Genomic DNA, 27611 nt, shown 5'->3' on the forward strand with positions numbered 1-27611 from the left:
GCAGTGAGAAATGGGAAGTGAAGTGGCAGCAGAGATTCCACTGAAGAAAAGAAATCTGCTCCCATCCTGACAAAATCATTTTGTGTCCATCTTTTGTCAAAGCCGGATGAGTTGATACTCCAGGTGTACATTGGCTTTGATGCTATAGTTGCAGAACCTCTGAGGTGGGTTTTAATTTAGTGGGTGTGGATTTAATTTTCCTTCTAAACTTGTTCAAGAAACAACCCTTATTATGGGTTTGGCCCCTGGTCAGCTTGCCTTCCCTACCTGGCCTCCCTTTCCTTTTCCTTACCTGGTGTTTTCTGAGGCTTCTCACAGGGTTTCACGTCCTTTCACCAATTTTCCCTGTTCTCTGCTATCCAGGCAGGGAATTTCTCTTTAAAGGGGTTCCCTCTTTGGCATGGTGGGAGGGTAGGACTGGTGCAGAGTGAGGGAGTGATTCTTGCAGGTGCCACCCTTGAGGAACTTAGAGTTTAACCCGTAGCTTGAAGATGTAGGTTTGCCAGCTGAACAGCACAGAGTGGCTGAGAAGCTGGCCAGAAGACTTTCTCACAGGGCTGTGTGTGTGAGAATAGGGGCAGGTCAGAAAGATGGGAGAGAAAGAGCTGGCGTGAAGGAGGACCTGGCCCTCAGTGTAGTCTGGGAGGAAGCCACTTTGGAGATGGTCAGGATGATCTGACACTGCACCCTGGTGGAGAAGGGTCCAGGGGCCTTCTCAGAGTCTGTTGAGAGGACACTCATCTAGGCTTAGCCTCAGCTTTGGAATGGGAGGTTTTCCTCCCACTGAAGTCTGAATGTGTAAATGCTGGGCTGGCATTTGGCTTCAGTTATTTCCCTACCTTCCTTGCAGGGTGTGCATACCACATATACCCCTCTGTTGGTGCTATACAGACGTGGACCTGGAGCACTTCAGGTTTTATAAAGTTTGGAGATTCAAAGATACTCGCTCAGATTGTACTGCTCACTGTTTGAGTTAGGGAGAGTATACTCATCAGGGACTACTGAGGCACCCATCAGGGCTGAAGTCAAGTGGTCAAGACGACTGAAGAGCAGAGATTGCTGTTCCCTGGAATGAAGTACCACAGTGATAGAACCACACACCTGGGAGAGCACTGTGGGATAGTAGTGTCCTTCCTGTACCAGCCTGAGAGTGAGAGCGAAGAGAACTGTGCAAAGCCCCTCGATTTTCTCATTGCCACCACAGCATGTTGGGCCCTCCATGATGGGGACTGGGGGAGATGGCCCATGCACCTGGGCCATGGAGGATAAGCTTGGTCCTAGGATCAATGTGAAGGGCCTTCTCTGAGATTTGTGCCTCTAGGATTGAGGACTGGGACTGCTCTGGAAAAGTTTATATCAGAATAAAGAGAGTTAACATTTACTGAGCACCTGTTATGTACCAGAAGCCCTGCTGTGCTATTTGTACATATCTTATTTAATCCTCACCACAATCATATGAAATAAGTTCTTTCCATAACCCTTTTCTACACGTGAAGAAACTAGGGCCCAGAGAGGTAAATAATTTGTCAAGGGCATACAACCAGTTTGTTGTGGAGCAAGAATTTGAACCTAGGCAGTCTGACTCTAGAACCCATGTATTTAACCACTATACCATCTGACTGCCTGCTTTTATCCTTTGTGATCTGTGGATTTGTGATATGGTGAGAGTGCCCTTCTCCTGTATAGTCGTACGCCACGAAACGTCCGTTTGGGTAACATCCAACCACATTCACGTCTGTGGTCCCATACGGTTATAATAGAGTTCAGAAATCCCGATTGGAGAACGGGACATAGTGGATGTAACCAGACACAGCGAACGCAACAGCTTCTCAGGTGCAAAATGTGTATCTCATGTCTCGTATATACAAAGTGATTACGTTGCCAGGTGTATAATGGTATAGTACAGTACAGTATCCCATGTAGCTTTGCTAAGAACTGGCAGTCCCTGGATTATGAATGAATCCCATTTCTAAGTCTGTCTTTAAATCGACTTTGTATGTATGTCATAGCAGTCAGGTACGGTTAGTATCTAATGTCAGTCAGATGTTTGTCTTAGTATATATGTACCTTTCTATGCATAAAAAACATTAAAGAAACACTTCCAAATATACTAAAACATCTTTAACATAATAGTACAGTAATAATAGTAAGGGTTTGATGCGGGTTGTAAAGTATCGCCCGTTTGTTATTAGGAACAATTGTATGAACCTCAAATTTTTGATATAATAAGCTTTTTGGGGGTTGGTCATAACAACGGGTTGTACATAAGTTGGACATTGGACGTTTATAACCGGGGACTGCCTGTATGTAATATGGTGTTCGTACAATGTCCAGATCATATAATGTCCTATTTCAGAGAATGTATTATGGACATTAAGCGATGCATGACTGTAGTTTCTTTGCACTGAGTGGCAGAGCCTCAGGATGTCTCTGACACCTGGGCTCCTGATTCCTGGTCTAGTGTTGGTCGAGGTCTGGATTGTGATGTTCATTTTGATATGGGGGCATAGTTGGCCAGGACATGTGGTGGGAGGTGGTTTGGGGCTGCCTGATAGCTTCGTTGCTGGGCTACAGATTCATGAATCCTCAGATCTGTTTTAAGGAAACCATGGCCAACATCACTTTGGACACCTCTGTCCTGTGGTTTAGAAACTAGTGGGGCATTTCATTGTGTTAGTAAGCTCATGAGACCCTTGCTCCTTGCCCGTGGGTGTGCCAGTTGGTCTCTGCACTGAGCTGCATCACCTTTGATTAGCAGCCTGCTGGGGGAAGGGGCTTGAGTAAGAACTCCCTGCCAGTACTGACTTGTCTCATTTCCCGTTACTTTTATCTGTCACTGCAAGTGCTTGGGCTCTCCTCCTGAACTAATTAAGTTTGCATGTGTTTAGACAGATTGCCAAATAGGGCTTAGCAAAGCGGAACTGAGCTACATCTCTTTCTGAGTAGGGAAGGAAGGGTATATGAGTGCTCCTCCACAAGCCAGGGAGAATCATGGATGACATGGAGTGGGTATGTGTGCAGATGATAGGCATTCTGCCCTGGATGTACTAGTACACAGCTGGCCTGCATAGCAACCTTCTGGTTGGTTGGCAGGAGCAAGTGAGGCTGGCCCTTCAGCTCTCTTAGTGAATTGAGAATGGAAAGAGAGCAGGCCCTGAAGTATGTTTCCCCCCACCAAGCAGAGGCAAAATTGAAATTCAAGTTTTGTGGGATTTGCTAGGGGGGTTTGTAGGGCTGTGCACTATTTGTTGCTAGCCTAAACTTGCTTAACTTCTAGCCCTAAAACCACATATGGGGTTAGCAGAGTGTAAGGTGGCCCTCTTTCTAAGCCTATGAGAGGTATATTAGAAACTTGAATAAATGAAGGCCCAAGTTTTTCTTCTTGCCCAGAAAACTCCATTTCCCCCTCCTTAGTCTTCTATGATCCCTGTGAGGCAGCACCAGGGACAGGTGGAGGGAAGGAGAGTAGTGTTGCCCAGAGTCTCCCCACCCTGGAGGTGGGGTTCAGCTTAATAGATCACCGTAGTGAGGTGATGGCTGACAGCATGTTTTTTGCATCAGGCTGATGCCTGCCTTTTCCCTAATGCTGAAATGCCCTGTGGCAGACCACGCTTGGGTCCCATCCAGATAGCAGTTATGGGACATCTGCTCTCTGTGTAGTAATTACCATGTTGTGGGCTCCTGCTCTTGTGTAAGGAGGGGGAGTATTGCTACAGAAAGCAGAAGAGCCAGCTGGGGGCCTTGGTCAGAGCCTCTGTCTTATAGATATGAGGCCAGTGGGTCAGCTTCCTGGCCATAAAGAGCCTCTAGGTGGGCAAGATCAGCTCAGAGTCAGCCCTGGCCTCCAGTGTACAGGAAGTGTGTGTTGGCGGGGGGGCTTGTGAGGGCTGGAGGTTGTATAGGAATTCTGGGCCTTAGTGCTGTAGCCTAAGCCCATAGAGAATGGGAACCAGACCTTATGCCCTCCCTTTAGCTTCTCTAGAGCCCTCTCCTCAGCAGAGGTGCATTGGGTTAGCCCCAAGAAGGCAGCTTGAGTTGATGGGGTCATGTTTCAGCTGCAGCTAATCCAAGTCACTCGATATAAATCTCTTGCTACTGCCTCTCCCCTCCCTCCCATCTCCCACCCACAGACAGGGAAATGAATCCTGGCCCTCGCCCTGAATACATCATGGCAGGCCTGCCTCTAATGAGAGAGGGCCATTCATTGTGGGGTGAAGCTCCCTGCAGAGCCTGGGATGCCATTAATTAAAGAAGAGCCACCTGAAGCCAGTCGTGCGGCACAGCCTGCCATGCTCAGATGGAGCGGTGGTGGGGTAGCCTCGTTAGCCTGACAGCTCCTTGGGCTGAGAGTTCTTGGGCTTGGAGGAGTGAGGGGTGCCCCCCTCCGACTTCCTCCTCTGTATCTGGCCTACCTAGGAACATATGAGAGTCCCCTCATGCACATGTCCTGCGGCCTAAAACTGGCAGTAAAGGGGCTCCTGATCATGGGCTTGGCAGGGGATTATCCATTTCCTACGTGCAGATCCTAGGGCAGGACTAGGTTTCTTTGGAGTCAGATCAGGCTCCTGGTTCCCAGGCTGTACTCCCTTCACACTCTTCTCCATGTGGTCCTGGAGCTATGGGTCAGTAGGCATCTCACCCTGTATTCTCCTTTCAGAACGTTTTTTGTGACAGTTAGTCTGCTCTGGAAGGACTTTGGACCTGGAGGAGATGGCCTCAGGGGCACTGGGAGAAGCTCTGTGTCTGGCCAACAAGCATGGCCTCTCCCTTTCACAGACAGAGCCTGTGGTGTTCTGATTTCTAGGCACTTTTAGGCTGAAGGGTGGGACTCCAGTGGCAGCCTCATCTTGCCCCCTGGGAGGGTATCAGAGGATCTAAATCACTTCAGTGATTTATAGGAACCCCTGGAATGGAATTTTTCAAACCCTGATAAAAGATCAAGATGTTTTACTTAGTAACTGATCAGGCTTTGAGATGTTTGTGGTGGTGGGAGCCTCATGCCTTGGCCTATAACAGAGCTTCTGACTAGATGGCTCTTTATTGCTTAATTGGTCCCAAGACAAGTGTTGCTGCCTAGGTTCTGGCACCGGATTTGATACGTGGAGCACCTTTTGCTGGCAGGAGGGGCTGGAGGCATTGAGCCCTTCACCTTAGTCCAGAGTTAGGGTAGCTTAGCCTTTCTCTACCTGGCTTATCAGGAACACACATTGGGTCCTGTATCTGTGGCCCTTCAGGGCACTGTCTGGAAGTCTGGTTTTGTGCTCAATGGCAGGCATTCTGATAGGTTACTTCAGAGTAACCTTAGAACCTGCTGGGGCCATGACTGGATTGTGATTCATTTCTTCTTCCTCTCTAGAGCTTGCCTGGCATGCAGTAGAGGCTACATGAAGCCTCCTGCCAGGCCATGACCTCCTAGGCCTAGAACTTTGGCTGCACTTCCTTTTTATTTTGAGTATTTTTTTTTATCTTCCCAGGTCCTGGCCATTTGCTTGGTCCCTTCTGTCCTCAGCCAGCTAGAGAGTGAAGTCTGGAGGACCTTGTCTCCTACACTCCACAGAGTAGGGGCCACTGTTGCTCCTGGAAAATATTTTGTTTTGAGATATTTTTTAGATCAATGTTTTTTAAAGCTCTTTGTGCAACTCTTGAACACCAACTCTTTTTGGTCTTCTAAAAAATTGGGGTATAAAATAGGTACAATAGAGTGTGTCAAGTGTACAAATGTGACGTATACAGCTCAATATATTTTTATACAAGTACACACCTGTGTGATCACCACCCAGATCAAGGTAAAGAACCCTTTCCATTATCCCAGGAAGTCCTCTTGTGCCCCTTCTTGATCAGTAATGCCCTCCCCTGCCACATAACCACTTTTCTGACTTCTGTTACTTTTGGTTAGTTTTGCTTGTTCTTGACTTTCATTTACTTCATATAAAGAGTACATTCAAAGATGTATTCTTTTGTGACTTCTTTTGCTCAATATAACATACAAGAGAGTCATCCATGTTGTTGTATGTATCAGCAGTTCAGCCTTTTTATTGTAATATAGTATTCCATTCTATGACCATTCTACAATTTATTAATTCTTCTTTTGATGGACTGCCTACATTTTTAAGGTGCTCAGTACATGTTTGTTGAATGACTAGTAAATGCTCAGTCTGATAAGAGAATCTCCATAGGGCCATCAGTTTGTCCCAATCCCTCTCATCTTTTAAAACCTAGGTACAGTTCCCATGGCCATGTAGTCTTCCCTGTCTATTCTGGAACCTGCGGTGGCCTCCTTCTTCTCTGAATTCCTCTTTTAGGAAGAGGCTGGCCCTAGACCTGTAGTAGTAACCCTTGAACTCCACTGACCCATTTATTTATTCTTTTAACATGTGTTTATTAAATGCCCACTATGTGCCTTGTACTGTTCTAGGTATTGAGGATACAGCAGTGAACAGAGAGGTAACTTCCAAAACTTCCTTCCTTCATGGAGTTTATATTCTGGTGCATGCAGCTTGCATCGGACCCTTTTGTATTTTGGACCCTGATGCCAGAAGAACTTAGTCTTCTCCAGGATCCTCTATGCTGGGGGCTTCTATAGGAGCTAAGTGGCAGTGGCCCTTTCCACCTTGGCAGGGCCTCTCTAGGTCTTGTGGACTTTCATTTTCCTTTCAGCTGCTGCTGCTTGGCAATGAAAGGGTTTCTCAGCATTGGTGCTTCCCTTCTACTGTCTAGGAGCCTGATTCCCTCTGTGAGAGGAGAGAATTAATCTCCAACTTTCCATGCCTGTAAGGTGAATGACCTCTGTTTTGTCAGCACTTGCCAATCTGTCCTCTAATTCCCAGCCAGGGTAATGGAGACATTACTTTGTGCTAAAGCAAACCACTAGTTCTCCTAGTGCAGATGCTGTGCAAATCCAGGCAGTGGGGAAGATAGGACAGCCCTGCAGGTACTTCCTCACAGATGCACGAGCACCTGGAGGTTAGATGGGAATGGGCACCTGGGCGACTTCAGTCCTGTACCATGGTTGGCAGATTCAAGAAGGGAAGATGCCCTGCCATCATATTCTTCCTAATCACCATCCATGCCAAGAGGGTGGCTGCTTCTGTTTGGTCTGAATTAGGTTTCTTTTGTCAGGTTCCTAAGAACACAGGAGAGGCTGCAAACACCCCAGTGAAGAAGAAGAGTCGAGGAGCTGGGGTCTTGGGAGATGAGGAGCAGGGAGCTCAAGCCTTCAGCTGGCATAGTTGTCCATGTCTGTATGATTTGTGGACTCTGGGAGCTTAGCTCTGTTGGGCTTTGGGAAGGGTGTCTGTGAATGGGTGGGATAAATTCTTAGTGTCCCTGGCTAAAAGGTGACACAACTCAGACTTGATAATTCTGTAAAACTGTTCCTTCCAAAGCCTGTGAGGATGTTGGTTTGGGGAAGAAAGCAAGCCAGCCCAGAGAATCCCGGGAGCCTGACAGGCCTTTTTCTCTGTGATTCTTTCTTGCAGGCAGCCTGAGGCAGCCTGTCTCTTTGTTAACAGAGTGACAGCAATGTGACACCATGGAAATAATTACTAACAAATCACAGTGCTGACTGCAAGCAGCTCTCTGTCTTCAGAGGCATGTCAGGGTGCATTAGAGCAGGACTGGAGGAGCGGCACATGTGGGGGCTGAGGCACAGCCTGCACTCAGACACTCTCCTCTTCTCCCCCCACCCTGACCCCTTTCTGCTGGGTCTGACTTGTTTGCTCTTAGCCTTTACCCACTAGGTCATCTGAGGGACCAACTGCAACCGTGGCACGTGGCTGGTCTGGCTTCCTCTGGGCAGGTGGCTAGGACTCCGTTCTTTGCTAAGAAACACCTGAGTAGTGATGAGATTCAGGAGTTCTTTTATTATGTGGCCCCCAAAAGGTGAATGGGATGCTGCATTTCTGATTTACTGTCTTTCAGGTGGGACCAGCTTCACCTGCTAGTGGTTTGGGTTTTGGGGTGACAGAGAGTATTTGCTCCAGTTGGACCCAGAATGTGTGGGTAGCCTCACTTCTGTGTTGGCTCAGATCCCTTCCCCCACCAGCCCTGATTTCTTCTTAAATTGCCATAGTCAATTTTTGGTAAGTCGACTTTGTCCATTCCCTCTTGGTTAGCAGAGTGATTGCTCTGATTGTCAGGGCTGTAAATAATGTTCCTGGCATGTGTGGCTGGAGGCAGCCGTGTCGGGTGGGGAAAGGAGTGGAAGGAGGAGCGGCACTCCGATGGCTGGTTCACTCGCACCCCTCCCCTCTCATACAATATTTATCCAGGGATGGGAGTCAGATGCAGTGACCTCAGGGGTCACCCAGTTAAATAGCTTCTGAACCTCCCTGCATTCTAATTGCTGCAGTTGTCCTTTGCTCTGGAGACTTCTCCTCCCCATTGTCTGCTGAGGCACACACTAATGGCTGTCCTCCCTGGCCCTGCTGGGAGGCATGTGTGGGGGTTGGGGAGAGGGCTCATTGCTACCTTCCTTTCCCCAGGGACGAGGGAATCTAGGGCCTATTAACAAGTGGCTTTAGCTAGGAGGAGCACAATCCCTTGCCTCCCCCCTTCTCCAAAGCCAGCTGGAGAAGGAGGCCCAGGCAGTTGGTTTGGTTGATGGGGCTAAGGGGCTTTGCCTATTTTTCGTCCTGTAACCAGAATTGTGGAACTAATGACTTGTCTACAGGCTACATGGAGCTAGTGGACAGAGCCTTGAGTATTTAGCTGTGAGCATCAGTCTGTGTTCCCATGGTCCCACATTCAGTGTTTGGAAACTCCTAATGAGTGCTATTTCCTATTGGAATATTTGACGAAGATTGGGCAAATGTGAAAGTCCACTTGGTCGCCTGGAGGTTAAGTTAGATGATTGATGATGGTAGCAGGTAGACTTAATTTGTTGATTTAAGGTGTGCTACAGGTCTTCACTAGGACCTTCTTGTAAATATCAGTTACCCTCCTCTGCAACTCTTCTCTCCCAAGGACTACTATTGGAAACTGCCATTGAAGATGCTAACCATAGAGTATCACTGGAAGGGCTGGCCTTATAGCAGCAGCTTCAAGTTTGTGCCTGTTGAGGGCTGCTTTGGGCCCAATAAGTACTGTGTTGGGGCTTGTAGGGACCACCAAGTGATCAGGACAGAAAGAGTAGCACAGGCATAACTAATCACAGTGTAAGTAAGGTAGACTATGAGAACACTATAAAGAAGACACAAAACAAATACTCTGAGAACCCAGAAAAGTAGAGAGACAGAATGGGTGGTATTTTTTAGCAGTAAACTTTTTTTTTTTTTTTGAACAAAACATTACAGGAAGCCCAGTATTACAAAATATATAAAAGTTGAACTGTTCTGTTTAAAGCTGGGATAAGGCCCTGCCCATTCTTCCTTATCCTCCCCCAGTCAAAGTGGCCTGATACTCCTCCTCAGAACACTAAAGCTCCATGGAGCACAGTTTCAAAACCATTAGCCCATCTTTATAGGACAGAAACATAACTCTGTATAGGCCAAGTGCTTATTATACATCTTGATTGAGTCAGGAGAGCTGGAATCAGGGCAGAGGGAACCAGCCAGAGATTAAGGGGAACAGCTGTGTCCTTGAGTGCCTGTATGGGAGCAGAGGTCAGACTGCATCCCAGATCCTGAACACTGGGAGGATGCATCTCTGTAGAGCCTCCAGAGGGCATTGTAGGCCACACAAAGGCAGCCCAGACCCAGGGTCAAGGTGGCCACAGGCCAGGTCGAGATTGTAGTAGCTGGTGATGCGTGAGGTATCTTAGAGACAGCTCAAACTACTAAGGAACTCCTGATTTCCCTGGCCAAGAAGAGAATAGCTCATCAGCTATTCAGGTGCTCTGGAAACCTCCCCTCCCCTGCTCATCCTCCTTTCCCCCACCCCATGCCCTGCTGTCTGCCAGGGCTTCTGCCATATCATCTGAGAAAGAGAGCTCTGGCCAGGTCCTGGTGGCAGCTCCAGCACCCCCAGTGGTCACAACAGGTGGGGCACTGTGCCCATTTCCCTGGAGGAGTTGCCATGGGAGGGGCACTGGAGAGGGGCTTGTCATGTTGGTTCACTAGAGAGGGGCTGGGGAGATACAAGCTATATGATTCCATGGAGTATTTGTGACGCTGGGGAGGTGCATATTATACTGTTCCACAGGGCGTTTGTGGCACTTCTGTGCTTCTTGTGGTCATTTATGTGGGCACCATATGGGAGAAATGGGTGTGGAGATAGTTGGCAAGTAGGCTATAAAGCAGTGGTGCAGGGAGCCGCTATATATACATAAACGATGCCCTTTGGAGGCTTCGAGCAACTGCTTGGCAATAGGGATTTAAGGTTGATTTTCCTTGGGAGGACCAACAACTTGGCCTATGGGGTGTCCCTCTGTACCCGCCTGTATTCTGGTTTCTCTTTGGGAACTCTCCAGAGCAGCATGTCTGGGAACACTTCCAGCTGTGCTCTCAGACCCAGACGCAGGTGACGGCCTTTCGTCTGTACCATGGGGAAACCAAGAGGAAATTAAATGTCATTTGCCCCCTGCACAGCAGGTTGCTGCCAGATCAGACCCTGCTGATCAGAGCTGTGCAGAGGGCACCTGAGGGAAGGCTTATGCCTGCAGCCATGCCCTCTGAGCTGTGGAGACTCCCAGGTGATGGCTTGGCTTGCTCCCAGGGCTTTCTCTGCCCGGCTGGGTTCTCCCTGGCCTGGAGCCCAGCCCTGTGCTATGTGGCAGCTGTGGCCCATGCCACGCCAGAGGTGTGTGTGTACCAATGGGAGAAAATGGAGGGGAAGGGCAGAGCTTGGCAGTAGGGGACACTCAGGAGATATTGAGGTGATCAGCCCTTCTTCAGAGAAGCTGTGTGGTATTGTGGAAAGAGCAGGGCCTTTAGGATTAAAAGAGATCTGGGTTTGGATTCTGGCTCCACTACTTCCAAAAAACCCAAACCAGTTGCCATCAAATAGACCTGTGCTTCGCAGAGATTTTCAATGACTGTGATCTTTTGGAGGAGCCCTGATGGTGCAGTGGTTAAGCATTCGGCTGCTAACCAAAAGGTCAGCAGTTCAGATCTACCAGTTGCTCCTAGGAAACCCTATGGGACAGTTCTTCTCTGTCCTGTAGGGTCACTATGAGTTGAAATTGACTCAACAGCAACGGGTGATCTTTTGGAAGTAGATTGCCAGGCTTTTTTCCTGAGGCACTTCTGGGTGGATTTGAACCAACAACCATTCACTTAGTAGCCAAATGCCTAACTGTTTGTGCCACCAAATCTTGGAGAGGCCACAGTAACACTCTCAACCTCTATTTCCTCATCTGTAAAATGGGAATTATGATAAGCTCTGGCTTCTGATGTAGCTTCCTGTTAGGACTAGTGCCAGAGTCTTCCTCACCTCTCTAGGTCTGAAAGAATGGCTTGTAACCCTTTGACCATGGGGCCTCTAGAGGGAACTGTGAAGTGAGTTGGCTGAAGTTGATGTGAAGTGAGCAGGTAGTAAGTCTGGCCAGTACGGCACAGCCATAATCTCTCCCTGCCTGAGGCTCCTCCTCTTTATCCTAGTCCTCTCAACCAAGCATCCCAAGCCCTTTATGAGGTGAGTGTGGGTGAAGGTGGTAGGGTGAAGTGGGAGATTTGCCAGAGGTCATCCATCTACTTGTGGGGCTCAGGTGGCTGCCTCCAGCCTCACATTTACATTCCCCTTCCTGTTTGGGAGGACCACAGGGGTTGCCCCAACCCCCTCCCTTTCCTTGAAGTCCTGGTGGCGGGGCTGTAGTTCTCAGCTTTGCAATGACATTTATTAACAGGGCTTTGGGAAAAGATGTTTTAATACTGTGAGAGTTCACCCTAGAAAACTCCCCACCCCCACTTCATCCCCAATCTGAAGCATAGCTGCTGGTGGTGAAATTCATTAGTGTTCCCTGACAGGCAGTGGCAACAGAGGTGCTTGCTGTCTGCTTCCCGCTCCCTCGCTCTCGTGCTCCTGCTTCACGCACACTGATATTTAAAGCTGATGGGCTGCTTATAGACTTCTTGTACCATGACAAGTTTGAGGGGGGGGTTGGGCGAGAAGAGACAGACAAGGAGCCAGCTGTCACACTGGTATTTCAAACACTACTCTCTCCTGACCCTTTGCAGGCTCCAGCAAGTGTATCATCTTTCTGAAGCCTGCGGTTGGAATTGTAACCTGCAGCCGTCCCAGAGGATGGCGGCAAGTGTGGGGGCAAAGTGGGCTGAGAAGTCGGCAGAGCATTCCCCCAAGGCTGTGCGCAGGCAGAGAAGAATGGAGGGACAGAGCTTGTGTGTATGTGCTTGAGCACAGGGGATTGAAGCTGACTTTTTTTAAGTGCTCCCCAGCCTTGCCTTCCCATCACCAGAGATTAGATGACCCTTCCTCAGTAGTCTGTCTTAGAGTGATCTTTATGTTTCATGTTGTGGTTATCCTCTGGGTGGGCCTGGAAGCTCCCTGAGTATAGGGATCAGGTTCGGTTAACCTCTGTTTCTTAAGGCATCAGGGTCTCTGTGATGCCCATAAATATGTGTTGGCCAATTAGGGTAGAAAGCGCTCCCATTTTGGGTCTCAACTGGGGAATTGGCTTTTGTTCTCTGGTATTTGTGTGCTAATTCTTTGGATTTGGAGAATGAATCCCAAGGTGCCTCCTCCACGCACAACTCCTCTCACCGAGCCAGGCTTCTTGTAATTCATTTCTACAGTTGTTAAGTGGTTCTGGAGCTTTCCCATAGCCTGTCATCCATAGCAAGGCTTTTCCAGGATCCTTTTCCTGACTCAGGCACTGTCTTCTCAATACAGGTGGCTTGGAAGTGTCTCCAAAGACTTGCAGGTTTGGTCCCAGCTGATCTCCTTATTGCCAGAATCCCTCCTATAGGCCCTTTATTATTTATAAAGCATGTTTCCATTGGCTAGCTCATTAATCCTCACAGAGCAGGGAATGGAGGTGATATAACTTGCCCAAGAACACAAGATCACTTGACCAAGTTGCCTTTTAGTGTAGTGGAGCTATGGTGTGCTGGGTGGTGGTACTATACCCCTCATACCCCATCAGGGCTCCTTTCTAGCTCCAGGGTCCACAATCACTGGGGAACAGGCCAGGCTCCTCTGCTCCCTGATTTTTAGCCTTGTCAGTGCCATCAGTGCTGCCACTGACATCCCCAATTTCAGAGACAGCAGTGTGTCTGTCTGTCTGTCTGCGTGCCTAGGGAGTGAAGGATGGGGTTACTGAAAGAAACACCTTGGATGTCTCCTTCTGTTGGAGGGTGGAGCCAGAATACCTTTTCTACCTGCAGACTCAAATGTTTTCTTGATCTGTCAAAGACCATCTTTGATGTGATCACCTCCTATAACTCCCCTTGCCCCTGTCCTTCCATCCACCTAGCCTCTCCAGCTCTCCATCCTATAGGTTTCTAGCAGAGGTTTCTGGTTTGGGGCTGATGCCTCTGGGCAGCACCTTTCTCTTCCTGTTCTTGCTGATTCCTGAAGTTGGCTAAAGCACTGAGTGCTAGGCCTGCCTGGGGTGGGCCCATCCTGTGTCTTCTGACATGATGCCTCTCACAGGTGAGATGGATACTAACCAGCCTTGATAAGTAGAAGGCTCAAACATTAATTTTTTATACATCAGCAGCAGCCAAGTGAGTGAATTCAATCATGAGTCTGCTTTCTCTCTATTCTCCTCCCCCCAATGTGGTGGTTCAGAGCAGAGACTAAGGAACCTGTTGAAATGAGAAACCCCTATTTCCTAGCTTGACCCCCTCACTAATTTGGGTTAAATTGCTACGCCATTGCAGTGGTGACACATTGTGTTTGCCTCTGTTTGTATAAGAGGTTGCAGTGGGGGAGGAAGGACCAATTTGTGTAGAGATAAAAGGTGTCACGGGCAGATAACTAACGTCCCAGCCTCGTGCCTGCTCTCATTGTTGCTCAGTTTGCTCCGTGTGTAAGCCCAGCCTTCCCCTCTTTCTTCCTTCCCTCCCCTTGGTCATATTTTACCTCGATGCCACAGTGTAATGATGCCCTGTGTAGTGGGGGAGGAGATAGGCACCTCTGGCTGACAGCCCTTCCGGATAACCAAATTCTAGCCCATCCATCACCAGGTACTCTCCTCAACTTGAGGAAAAGTGATCGTGAAAGGCGGGCCGTTTATCATCCGGGTCTGTTTATCTCCTCTGGGTGGGGGAACGGAAACAGGAGAGACAAAGAGCTGTGTCCTCAGCGAAGTGTTGCTTAGGCTGGAGTGGCCTGCCGATGCTGGATACAGACTCACATGATGACTGTGCAGGCTCTGATTAGATTTAGAGGACCCCTAGACTGGAACCCCATGGGAATGGCACCTTTCCTGAGACTCAGCCTTGGGACTTTGAGAGAGGCATAGGAAACTGTGACAGCTCTGAGATGCCGGGCAGCCAGTGACAACATTCTTTGTGAACATTTGTATTGGAAATCCTGCATGGAAACAAGCCACACCCACCCCTATTAGGTGTCCCTTTGGCAGGATCTTCCTTCTGGCTGGTTGGTTGGCTTCCGCTGGCCTGCTCCTTACCAAGGCTGGGTCTTCTTGCCTCTGTGGTTCCACTGTGATTTTGAAGAAGCCAGAACTTTTCTTCTTGCTCTCTACCTTTGCTCCTTGACACTCCCCCTTTTCTGTATATCAGATAGAACAGAATAGTTTGCCTCCTGCAGGTAAGCAGTACCTGCCTGTCTAGAGCTCTTTAGCACCAGGACTGACAGCCCACACTTATTCCAAGGTCCAGGTCAGGGGGTCAAGTATGGCTTGAGATTCTGCTTGCCTCTCCTCTTGAAGAGCTTGAGTCTGCTAAAAGTGAGAGCGACATGCTGCTACCTGAGTTGGGGTTGCCTCTAAGACTTGAACAGAAAAAAGCACATAAGGAATAGTGTCCATGACCTTTCTAGCACTCTGGAGTATCTGCCTGGTACCTGCTTTCCTGCCGGTCCTGGCTCTTGGTGTCTGTCTGTCAGACCTCCATGGATGCTGCTGCCCTCTTTATCTCATGCCTAGCAGTTCTCCTCCCCACCCCCCCAGTTCTGCTTCACCTAATCTTCACAGCTGAGCTCCTGCTTACAATGGCTTCACCCTGGCCATACCCATTAGTGAGGGTGGTGTTCGCTTAATGAGCTACTCCCCTGCCTTGGCTGGCGCCGAGCTAGCCACACCTGTTTGCCATCAGGGCTGTCTGGGCCCAGTCAGAGTGGCTCGGTTTGCAGGTGGTAGGGCTGAATGAGGGGTGGGTGGGGTGAGGCAGGGAAGACTTGGCTCCTTTTGCTTTGTGCTATATGCTTGAAGGTGGCAATTCCTCACATCCCTGTTCCCCCTATACTGTTGTCTTCTTTTTAAGCAGGGACAGGGCTTTCTGCTACTTTCTTTTTTGTTATCTAAAAGGAGTACTAAGGGAACTCAGGGAGTACCCCATCCTTCTAACTTTCCCCTGGATTGAGTAGTGAGGAGGCAGTCAGGCCTCCAAGGGTAGGTAGGGTTTGATGTTCTGTTCTGATAACCCTAAGGAGCCAATGTGATAAGAACAGGGCCACATGGTAAATGCCAGAGGTGGAGCCTCTTTATAGCCCTAGGCCCCACAGAATTTGGAAAGCGATCATGTCCCTACAAGCAGGATTGGGAAGGGGCTTCTTTAAAGGGGGCCCCTTGCATTCATGAAGCTGAAGGAAGTTTTGATTTGAAAAAATCCCATTCCTTTTTATGGCCTGGACATAATTGGCTCTTTTCTATTGGCCATCAGTGATGTCATTCAGACCCTCATAAAGAAGGGGAAATCACACCTGTGGACTCGGTGCATAAAATTTCATTGGGCAACAGTAATAAGCATGGCCAGATGATGTTTGGGCAGTTGGGGAGCTTTGTGCCCAGTGATTCCAGCTGCATAGAGACCTGGGCACCATAAACCTGCCTGCACATTTATGCCCACAGGCTAGTTCAGGGCCCACTGCCAGTGGCTCTTGGGATCAGTATCTGGTAGGAACTCACAGCATTCAGACCCTTTGTGCTGGGAAGACTTTTGCCCTTTTCCTTTCCAAATGTGGTGGAGCCATGGACCCACTAGTACTCATTGACCTTATCCTTGGGCTCCTAAGAACCCTGGACTCAGGTGTGGCCTTGCCTTCCCAGAGACTCTGAAGTGCTCTGTATGCATGTACACAGCTGATGCCTTGTGCAGTCAGAAGACTCAGGTTCCATTTCTAGTTCTGCCCTTGGCTTGTTGTATGATTGAGCAAACCAAACCCCTTTCCTTCTCTGAGCCTCAGTTTCCTTTTATATAGGGGATGATGACCGCTCTAACCCACCTTCCTCGCAGGTTAACTCTTGGTGTTCCCTAAGCTAGGGTGGAGTTCTGTTACAGAGATGTATGTGTAGCTGTCTTGCCACAAGGCACTTTGGGGCTCCAGTTCTGGCATTTGCCTCTGTGCCTCTTGTGAAGATGAGACTGGGTTCTGCTCCATCGGTGCTGTTTGCATCCTGGAGTCACAGGGCTAGGACCATCCACAGACCTAGAGGGTTACAACCTGAATAACTGTACAATGTCTGCAAACTTCATGGGTACCTGTAAGTGCCTGGAGCTCCTGAGTGAGAGTCATGGTCCTCAGTCCCCATCTGCTTCAGTCACACATGGGGTACAAAATGGCACTCAGGATTGCTGCTGAGCCGTATCTGAGGTTGAGTATCCAGCCTGACTGTCTGTCTAGTCTGTCCTCAGTGTGGCCCCTTTGGTACAGGTTCCCCTCTGAGAGGAGCAGACAGGATCCTACTGAGCTGGACCCCTCCTACCTGGGTAGAAATGTCTGCAGCTGTGGTCTACCCTTGAAACCCTGCAGAAGAGAGAATTCTTCCCTCTTCCAGGGCTAGCCAGAGCCAATAGAGCTCCTGGCCTGTGTCAAGTGAGAAAAATAAGGTGTGCTTGGGTGGCTAAGGGTGAATAAGATAGGTGTTCCAAGACTCCTGCCTTTTGCTGCGCAATCCTCCTGACCTACTCCTTTGTAGATTCTGCGGCTTCTGGTGGACCTCTTATTCACAGACCTTAATATAGTTCTTCTAAAGTAGCTGAGCTCAGCAAGCATTTTTACAAATACCAAGAATAAAGAACATGAAATAAAGATTGAAGGAAATAAGAAACTTACCCAACCAGTCAGATTACAATACTGCTTCATAGGCAACCACATTTTAGCTCCTAAGGCAGTCTTTCATCCTTAAAAAGCTTGCCTAATTTGCTTATATTTGTGTTCCTTGATTCCCACGTGAGCACATCCTACCTGGGTATCCCTTCATCATCTTGGCTGTAGCCAGAGTTTCCCTAATAAGAAGTTGACAGTTGTAGTTCATGTCACTGTGCCACCTGTATGTTTGAGAGGAACTTGCCCCCAGGTGTTAGGAAATCCTTACTATGTTGACTGAAACATAAAAAATCAGCTTCCCGTTAGTATCTGTCAAATAATTGAAGGATAATGGAAGGAAGGCTGGACTGCTGTGAACTTTTTGGAGTGGAATCGGTCATCCCAACTGGTTTCTCATAGCCAGACTTCCTAAAAAAAGAGTTCGTACTCATGGTCTCACGTTTTTACCTCTCACCCTTCAACACATTCTAGGCTGACTTCTGCCCCCACCAGCCCACTGACACCCCTCTCACCAAGGTCGCTGTGACTTCCTAATTACCAAACCATTGAGTTTTTGTCAGCTCTCATCTTGCTTGACCACTCTATGGAACTTGACACTAATGACCTGCATTTTAAGCTCAAAAAATCAGTTATCTATACTCCAGAAAGGGGAGGCTTGCTTTTATCACAGTTTAGGTGGACCACAGATGATGTGAAGTGCGTTTAAAAGAGCACCGTGACCTTGAGTGTCTGACATTTTGATAAAGTCCAGGGCCCTGCCCTCTGGGAATGGGGGTGGATTCGATGAGTGCTGACTCATTGCATATTGTCTCCTGAGGCATTCTTTTTTTCTTTCTTTTTTTTAATTGTACCTTAGATGAAGGTTTACAGAGCAAACTAGCTTCTCATTAAACAGTTAATACACGTTTTATGACATTGGTTAACAACCCCACAACCTGTCAACACTCTCCCTTCTCAACCTTGGGTTCCCTGTTACCAGCTTTCCTGCCCCCTCCTGCTTTCTAGTCCTTGCCCCTGGGCTGGTGTGCCCCACTAGTCTCGTTTTGTCCTGTGGGCCTGTCTAATCTTTGGCTAAAAGGTGAATCTCAGGAGTGACTTCGTTACTGAGCTGAAAGGGTGTCCAGGGGCCATACTCTCAGGGTTTTTCCAGTCTCCGTCAGTCCAGTAAATCTGGTCTTTTTTTGAGTTAGAATTTTGTTCTACATTTTTCTCCAGCTCTGCCCAGGACCCTCTATTGTGATCCCTGTCAGAGCATTCAGTGGTGGTAGCTGGGCACCATCTAGTTGTACTGGACTCAGTCTGGTGGAGGCCGTGGTAGTTGTGGTCTGTTAGTCCTTTGGACTAATCTTTCCCTTGTATCTTCAGTTGTCTTCATTTTCCCTTGCTCCTAAAGGGGTGAGACCACTGGAGTATCTTAGATGGCTGCTCACAGGCTTTTAAGACCCCAGATGCTACTTACCAAAGTAGAATGTAGAACATTTTCTTTATGAACTGTGTTATGCCAGTTGAGCTAGATATTCGCTGAGACCATGGTCCCCACAGCCCTCAGCCCAGTAATTCGGTCCCTCAGGGAGTTTGAATTTGCCCATGGAGCTTCTATGTTCTTACCCTGAGCAAGTTGTGCTGGCTTCCCCGGTATTGTGTACTGTCTTACCCTTCACCAGAGTTACCACTTATCTATTGTCTGTTTAGTGTTTTTCCACCCCCACCCCTCCCCTCCCTCTTAACCATCAAAGATTGTTTCTTTTTGTGTGTAAACCTTTTCATGACTTTTTATAGTAGTGGTCTCATACAATATTTTTCTTTCGTGATTGACATTTCACTCAGCATAATGTCCTCCGGATTCATCCATGTTGTGAGATGCTTCACAGATACATCATTGTTCTTTATCATTGCATGGTACTCTATTGTGTGTACATACCATAGTTTGTTTATCCATTCTTCTGTTGATGGGCATCTAGGTTGTTTCCATCTTTTTGCTATTGTGAACAATGCTGCAGTGAACATGGGTGTGCATAGGTCTATTCGTGTGACGGCTCTTATTTCTCTAGGATATATTGCTAGGAATGGGATTGCTGGATCATATGGTATTTCTATTTCTAGCTTTCTGAGGAAGCACCATATCGTTTTCCAAAATGGTTGTACCATTTTGCATTCCCACCAGCAGTGCATAAGAGTTCCAGTCTCCCTGCAGCCTCTCCAACATTTGTTATTTTCTGTTTTTTTGAGTCATGTCAGTAATGCCGGAGTGAAATGGTACCTCATTGTGGTTTTGATTTGCATTTCTCTAATGGCCAGTGCTCATGAGCATTTCTCCTGAGGCATTCTTGAAGGAGCTGAGGGTATGTGGTCTGGAGAAGGCAACTTTTGGGGGAGCTTTCTGGGCTCTCAGGTCTTGGAAGGGTTCCCCAAGGAAAAGATGGCAGTCTTATTCTCTGTGGTTTCTAAACACATACCTGGGACCCATAGGTGGAAGTTACAGGGAGGAAGATTTTAGTTTAGTATTTAAAGGAGAATGTTCTAAGAACTGAAGGGGTCTAAATTTAGAGCTGGCTGCTGCATGAAGGACATCATGCTTAGTAAAGTAGAGGGTCAGCGAAAAAGAGGAAGACCCTCAATGAGGTAGGTTGACACAGTGGCTGCAACAATGGGCTCAAACATAGCAACAATTGTGAGGATGGCGTAGGACCAGGCAGTGTTTCGTTCTATTGTATATAAGGTTGCTATGAGTCGGGACTGACTTGACGGCACCTAACAACAACTGCATGAAGTAGTGAGTTCCTTGTATGTGATGATGCTATGGTAGAGGTGGGCCTCGCTCAATAAAAGGTCATATTATGACCTTTCTAAAAACTCTATAGAGCTTTCCATTACCTGTGGCCACATTCTTCTCAGTGAAAAAACCTCTGTGATCTGTTCCTGCTGATCCTTCTAGTGTCATCTTCCTCCATCCTTCCATGTAAACCCCCATGCTTCAACTTCAGGCTGTTTTTGTCTTTTTCTTTCATTGTCTGTTCCACTGACTAAACTGTGAGCCCCTTATGGGTTAGGATTATGTTTTACTTTTTGAGTCCTAAGTGCCTGGCCCTGATTAGGCATCAATAAATGTTTGGTTGAATGGATTTGGTGGGTAAAACTGCATCATCAGCTAAAGGAGGGGGGAGACAGTTTATAAATTTGAATTTAAAGGAAAAAAAAAAAGAACAAACTCTGTGGTTTAAATTCTGACCTCTTTATATTCTTCTACATGATCTCTTCTCTATTTGCAAAAGGTCTATAGCTAAAGAGACTAAACGTGAGCTGAAGCCCTTGCCCAGCTATCTCTAAATCATGTACTCTTTCTTTCTCTCCTCCTATCTTCTTTCTGCCTCTCTGATGTAATAAGACAACAACAACAATAATAATATAAAACTGGTACACTGGAAAGAACATAGGCTTTGGAGTCAGATAGGCCTGAGTTCATTCCTAGAGCTATCATTTTTTTTAGCTGTGGCACCTTAGGTAATCATCTGAATCTCTGAATCCCATCTTCTCATCTGTAAAATGTAGACAATAGTACCTGCCTCACAGAGTCACTTTGAGGATTAACTGTGAAAATGTAAGTAAAGATACTTAGCATATTGTAGGCTCTCATAACATAGTAGCTATTGATAGCATTTTGAATAGAGTCTCCAGGTTGTCACATTTGCATCTGAGGGCTTGATCTGTAGCCCAGTGTCCAGGGTGCTGGAGGTGGGTGCCTTTTCTGGGCAGATGGGACTCATTGTGGGGTTGGCCTCTTGAGGTCTATTTATCCTGCACACTGTCGGATTTCCTAGCTTAAGATGCCATACCTGGGACATAGACATGCCCAACTTATTTTCTCTTCCCTTTCTTGTAGGCTCCCAGGCCAGTGCCAGTACTTGGGCTTGCCAGTGGCGGATTACTTCAAGCAGTGGATTAATCTGAAAAAGGTACTGTGTCTGAGCCCCACCTAGGTGCTTCCTCTGGTTCTCGTGTACCTCATATCTCTCCTTCCTTGCTTTCTTTTCTCATCTCTATTCCCTTTCCTTTTCTTTCTGTTCTTCTCTTTTCTCAATATCCCTTCTTCTTCCCAAGCTAATATGCATGGAAGGTTGTGGTTATTTTTCGGAGTGGGGAGCTGCTTGGGGAGCAGACTACTGGGGAGAACATGCCCTACTTGATGCCACTCAGATGTTCAGAGAAGTCCCAGCTGAGGGGATTTTTTGGGATTCTCACTTGGAGCTGAATCTCTGGGCAGAACTGCATTGTCCCTAGAAAGATGTGGCAGTAACTGAGCGTCTGGGCAAGTATCCTCCTTTGATGTGATCATGAATGTGGCTTATGGTTCTTGTATCCCCCTCTGGTTGTGAGATGGAGTTCGTTCAAGCTGGTTCTGGTCCTGCCTAGCCCCAGCAGGGCATTTCTCATATGAGGAAGGGCCATGGAAACTAGAGCCCAGTCCCCTTTGGACTGTGAGAGAGGAGACTGGCACTGTTGCAGCACTGAGCACCTGGGGAGTTGTGGGGCTGAGGCTGTGGGCCAGGAGGAGACCCCATGCAGGGCCCTGGCAGAGGATGAATCACCCAGAAAACTCTGCTTTCTTAGCATATACTGCACTTCCTAGATAAGCAGAAGAAAGGAGGTATAGGAATAGACTCCCCAGATTCTTGCTTTGGAAGGATCCCTGCCCCCTGAGGCCCAGTGCACTAAGGAGACTTACTCCCATAAATCATTCTCATATAAGGGCAACAGCCCTGGAGCAGCCTCAGGAGCCTCATGCCACCGGTCAGCTTAGTGACTCCTAGGAGGCTCAGGGAAGGGAGAATATTCTGGGGGTCAGGGTAGTGGCTTCCAGGAGGCTCAGAGAAGAGAGAGGTTATTGGCGGGGGGTGGGGTGGGCGTGGTGGTCAGGCTAGGTATCCTGAAGATTTGGAATTGAACTGGGCATTCAAGGAAGGCTGGATACAATTATGAAGAGGAGAGAAAGCTTTCTAGGCAGGGAGAACAGCATGGTTTTGGTGTGTGGGGGCTAGAGCTAAGTGAGCATGTGAAGGAAGAGTGGAAGAAAATGTTTTGTAAGTATTTGTGCCACACTGAGAATGACCTTGGACTTTGTTCTGGGAAGCCATTCTTTGTGGCAGCACTTGTGAACTCCTTTGCCTTCACCTGATGTACAGGTCCTTTGCACTCTGGCTTGTTTGTACTTTGACCCTTACCCACTGATCTCCCATGCAACTGGGGAACAGCTACTTAACTACCCCTCATCTTTGGCTGAGAGGCTAGCCTCGGTCCTACCTTCAGACCTCAGTTCTGTGTCCTTGCCTCTGTCTGAAATGTCCCCAAGTCATCTTCATCAGGCATACTCCCTTGCTTGAAGATTCAGCCTTGAAGATATCACTTATGCTGAGAATCTCAGCAGTCCCTTTCTGGCCTTGAGGCTCCTCAGCACTTTGGATATTAGTACTGTTAGTGTTGAAACTGAGTCCATGTGTGTTTTCCTCCAGACATGTCCATCTGGAGCCCAAAGACTGAGGCTGTTTCCTCTCAGTGACCCCAGTGGCCAGATCAGGGCCAGGTACAGAGTTATGTGCTCAGTGAATAATTGCTGCCTGGCTGACTGATCTTTTAGAACTAGCTCCATGGAGGCCCTCTCTGGTGGGGCTGGGCATGTGGGTGTGGCTAGCTCTGCGCCCTTGGAAGACAGCATGCCAGCTGTCAGACTACATCTGATGCTGCTTGCTGGCCTCTGCAAATGCAATGGGAAGGCCTGGCCAGGTGAGGCAGGCGCTGACCACGAACAATTGCTCTGTGAAGTTCACTAGACTTTTTGGTGTATGGATAGCTCCTTGCCTCTAGGTTTCTTGGCAGAAAGACAGGAAAGCAGCCGACCCATGTGATAACAGTGCTACTCAGGGCCACCTTGGTGCTTCTGGGCCCAAAGGGTGGGGTTTGGGGTGGGGGTGGGCTGTCCTGAGCCTGTTCAGTTTTGGTTCTCCACTAGACCATGCTGAACTGTAGAGGGATGGAACAGGTACAAGGGAAAACTGAGGACTCTGTTTCCAGTTGGTCTTGTGATTATCTCTTGTAAGGTCAACTAAGAAGGTCCGGGAAGAATAAGGGATCTAACCTCCCCTCCTTACCCTCTAGGTACATCATGTTTGAGGTGTGCTTGAGGCCTCAGACCATCCCATTCTGGTCCCAGCAGGAGAGATGGCTTAACTCTGGATGTTAGCCTGTCCTTGGCAGCAGCCATTCAGGACAGTGTGTGGCTACAGGGTACTGGAGGCCCAGGACCATGGTGATCTTTCAGACCTTTATGCTGAGTGACTTAGTGCAGGTTGCATAACCTCTCTAGATTTCTGCTTCCTTAAAAAAGTAATGATAAAAGCAAAGCCAGAAAGGTCATTGCCAAGTCTGTAAGAGTATTAAGCCTTACTCCATGCCTTGTTTCCTTCTGTGTGACCCAGGCCCTGGCTGTCTATAGGATCCTCTCCTGTCCGTTCTCCCTGCTTCCTTCTCTTCTCTTCATCTCCTCAACTCCCCTAGCAGACCTTTGCTCCGTGGAAAAAATGTGGAGGGTCCTGGTCTGCTTGGCTACCTTGACCTGCCTAGTGAGTGACCAAGTGGGACAATTCACCGTCCGCATTTCCTAATACATTTCTGGCCTCTGATCTGAAAAAAGACAAAATGTTATCTTTCAGCTACCCTCTCCTGTCCAGAAATGGTGTGGGTTGCATCAGGGAAGAGCAATTTTACAATGGCCAGGTTTCTACATCTCTCGCCTCCATTTACTTTCCCTGTAGCAGAGTGGAGCAAGCCAGTGTTTGCTGACATTTGGAATGTCATTGAATGATCTTATACTTTTATTGAGTTGCCAGCTTAGAGAGGGCTTGGGGCCATGCTCCCAGCTCCCTCTAGGAGGTCAGAGCTATCACTGAGAGGTTCAGAAGAATGCATATACACGTGTGTGCACATATGCATATATGTATATACGTGCATAAATACACACGTGTACTCATATAAATGAGTACATCCAAGTGAGCATACCCAAAACTGTGTATTTACATCCATATATGTATACATGTGTGTGTACACATTCACATTAACAGTCAGGTTCAGAAATACACGGAAATATACACAGACATGAATGTGTTTGTACATACACATAAAGTGTAAAGACACATGCACGTATATAAACATACATATATCCATCAATCATCAAATATTCTTTAATGCCTTCTGAGTACCAGGTACTGTGAGTAGTCCTTGAGATATAACAGAAAAGAGGGATATTGAATAAATTTCAATTGTGACGAGTAACACTAAGAAGTGCTGAAAGTCATGTGATCATGTAATAAAGGGACCTGACTTTGTGGGGTGGTGGGGTCAGAACATGGTTCCCTGAGGAAGGATGTCTAAGCTGAGACTTGAAGGATGAGTAGGAGTTGAGTAGACAGAGGAAACAGTGTGTGGGGAGGTCCTGAGGAGAGGAGAAGCTAGACAATGTCATGAAACTAGAATGTAGGTTCCATGAGGCCAGAGAATGTTTGTCTCTTTTGTTCACTGTTCCAGCCCTACCCTTAGAATAGTTCCTCACACACAGTAGATGTGTAATCATTGTTTGTTGAATAAATGACTGCCTGAAGTATAGGGAATATGAGAGAACAGAAAAGTAGCTAAGATTGGAGGGGTAGACCAGAGCTTGTAGGCCACACTTTGGATCTTGAACTTTATTTACCTTTAGGGTAAGGAGAAGCTATTGAAGGATATTAAACACAGGAGAATCTTGATCTGATTTATATTTTGAAAAAGCTGTCTTGGGCTGCAGTATAGAGAGAGCTAAGAGTACATAATGGGAGACCATTTACTGGTTTTTCCTAATAGGGCCACATCTGGCATTTTGGGACAGATCATTGTGGAACAGATCATTGTGTGGGCAACACTTGAACATGTAGCATCCCTGGCCCCTGTTCATTGAATGCCAGTAGTCCTTCTCTCGAAGTCATTGTGACAACCAGAAATGCCCCTGACACACATTGTCAATGGGCTGAACATGAGCAGCAGTGGAGGGGATACCATCCCTGGTTGAGAACCACAGAATTAGACATTGCTCTAGTCCATGTGAAAGATGATGGTTACTTATATTAGACTGATAACAGTAGGAATGTAGAGAAATGGATTGATTCTAGAGTCGTTAAATGGTACAGTCAGTTCTGCCATATGCAATATGCATCTAAAAATCGCCACTCTATGGAATATTGTGCAACAAAAAGGAGGTTAGGAGAAGAACACTCAAAAACTTTGTCAGTGACATATAAAAAAAGATAGGCGTTTAGTAAAAATGTTAGCACAGTTTTACACATGTTAAATGGTTAAGAAATACATAAATGTACAGTAAATATGAGACTTTACCTTGAAAAAGACCTGAAGTTTGCTTGTGGAAGTGGGTAACAGAAGGGTTATAGCTTATGAGTTATTATGAATTGTGGAAGGAGAGTTATCTGAAATCAGAGAGAAAGTCATAACACGTGTGGGTGGGTGTGGCTATCTGAACTCAGAAAGTTGTAACCAGCTTTGGGGGGATGTGGCTTATAACACACTTGGTAATCCAGGTGGCCGGCTGAGAGATGTTTGAGGGATGTGCATGTGTACGTTTTGTATATTCCTACATAGCTCTCTTAAGCTAGGTGCAATTTTCCACATTTATCTAGTATTTCTCATGGATGAAATTGCACATAAACAAATGCAAAATTTACATTATGCTAAGTTGTTTCCTAATACATCAGTTGCATTAGAATAAATTCTCGCTTTCAAAACAAGAGTTATACTAGTCTGACTGTATAATAGACAGGAAATGGTTGTAAGGGTCGAGGATGAAGGAGGAGACCATAATGACTATAGAGTTTGTGATTGAGCAACTGAGTGAATTGGAGTGGATTTACTGAGATAATGGAAGAAGGAGAAGTTTTGGGGTTGGAGGAGATGATGATGAATTCAGTGTGGGACATGTGTTTAAATGCTTTTGAGACATTCTTGTAAAACTGTTGAAGAGACAGTTGATATATAAGTCTGGTGAGATCTGGATAAGAGATATAGATTTGGGCAGTTATTGGTATATGAATGATAATTGAAGCTGTGGGAGTGGAGAAGATTACCAAGGAAGAGTGTATACGGTAAGAAGAAAAGCAGGCCATGGACAGAACACTGAGCAATACCAACATTTGATAGATAGAGGAGAAAGAGTCAGAAATAGAGAAGAAGACGGAGTGGTCATTATAGTAATAATAGTTCTTATTTATTGATTGCATTTTGTGTGTTAGACTTATACTGTCTAGTTACTTGGCACTAGTCTCATGTAGTGATTGATCACTTGAATTGTAACGAGTATGATTGAGGAACTAAATTTTTAATTTAAATTAAATTTAAACACTGATTCTTCCTTCTGTTATTGGAAAACTTTTAAGTATGTTTGGAGCAACCTGGGCTGGTGAATCTGCCTTTTCAGCTGTAAATTATATGAAATCTAAATACAGATCAAGTATTCCTCAGGTAGGTTTTTTTTTTTTTTAATTGATGTAATTAAATGAAGTTTACATTTCAAGTTAGTCTCCCGTACAGAATTTTTTTTTTTTTTAACGTACATTGTTATGAGACCCCAACCGCTCACCCCATTCTGTGACAGCACACTCCTCCCCTCTGCCCCTGATTCCCCATGAACATTCAACCAGCTCCTTACTCTCTCTGCCTTCCCCGCTAATCTCTGGACAGAAGCCGCCCCTTTGCTCTCTTATATCTACTTGTCTAAGAGGCACATTCTTCACGAGTATGACTTTATGTCCCACAGTCCAGTCCAATCCCTGTCTGAAGAGTTGGCCTCAGAAATTAAGTTTTAGTTCTGGGGTTATGGAGAGACCAGGGGCCATGCTTTCCGGGGCGCCTCCAGTCTTAGTCAGACCGTTAAGTCTGGTCTTCTTACTAGTATTTGAGTTCTGCATCCCATCGTTCCGCTGCTCCATCAGGGACCCTCTGTTGTGTTCCCTGTCAGGACGTTCTTTGGTGGTAGCCGAGCACCATCTAGTTCTTCTCATCTCAGGCTGATGAAGTCTCTGGTTTATGTGGCCCGTCCTGTCTCTTGGGCCAATACTTTTCCTTATGTCTTTGGTGTTCTTCGTTCTCCTTTACTCCAAGTGGTTGGGACCAATTGATGCATCTTAGATGGCCGCTTGTAAGCTTCTAAGACCCCATACGCCACTCACCAAAGTAGGATGCAGAACATTTTCTTAATAAGGTTTGTTACGCCAATTGACATAGATGTCCCCTGAAAGCATGGTCCCCGGACCCCGCGTCTCTGCTACTCTGTCTCTCAAAGTATTTGATTGCATTGAGGAAACTTCTTAGCTTTTGTTTAGTCCAGTTGTGCTGGCTTCCCCTGTAGTGTGTGCTATCCTTCCCTTCACCTAAGATCATTCTTATCTACT

General features: G+C 47.0%; 1 protein-coding gene across 6 annotated transcripts in view; it reads left to right on the plus strand.

The window, feature by feature from the left end:
* Positions 1-27611, plus strand: part of ERI3 (ERI1 exoribonuclease family member 3) — a 147567-nt gene that overhangs the window by 47732 nt on the left and 72224 nt on the right. For all 6 annotated transcript variants that reach the window (XM_004371816.2, XM_012554285.1, XM_012554287.1 and 3 more), the window contains one exon: positions 21011-21083. In XM_004371816.2, the coding sequence (XP_004371873.1) occupies positions 21011-21083 (73 nt within the window). The remainder of the gene's footprint in view (positions 1-21010; positions 21084-27611) is intronic.

This window comes from Trichechus manatus, unplaced genomic scaffold, assembly GCF_000243295.1.
Source record: "Trichechus manatus latirostris isolate Lorelei unplaced genomic scaffold, TriManLat1.0 scaffold00015, whole genome shotgun sequence".
NCBI classification, from domain to species: Eukaryota; Metazoa; Chordata; class Mammalia; order Sirenia; family Trichechidae; genus Trichechus; species Trichechus manatus.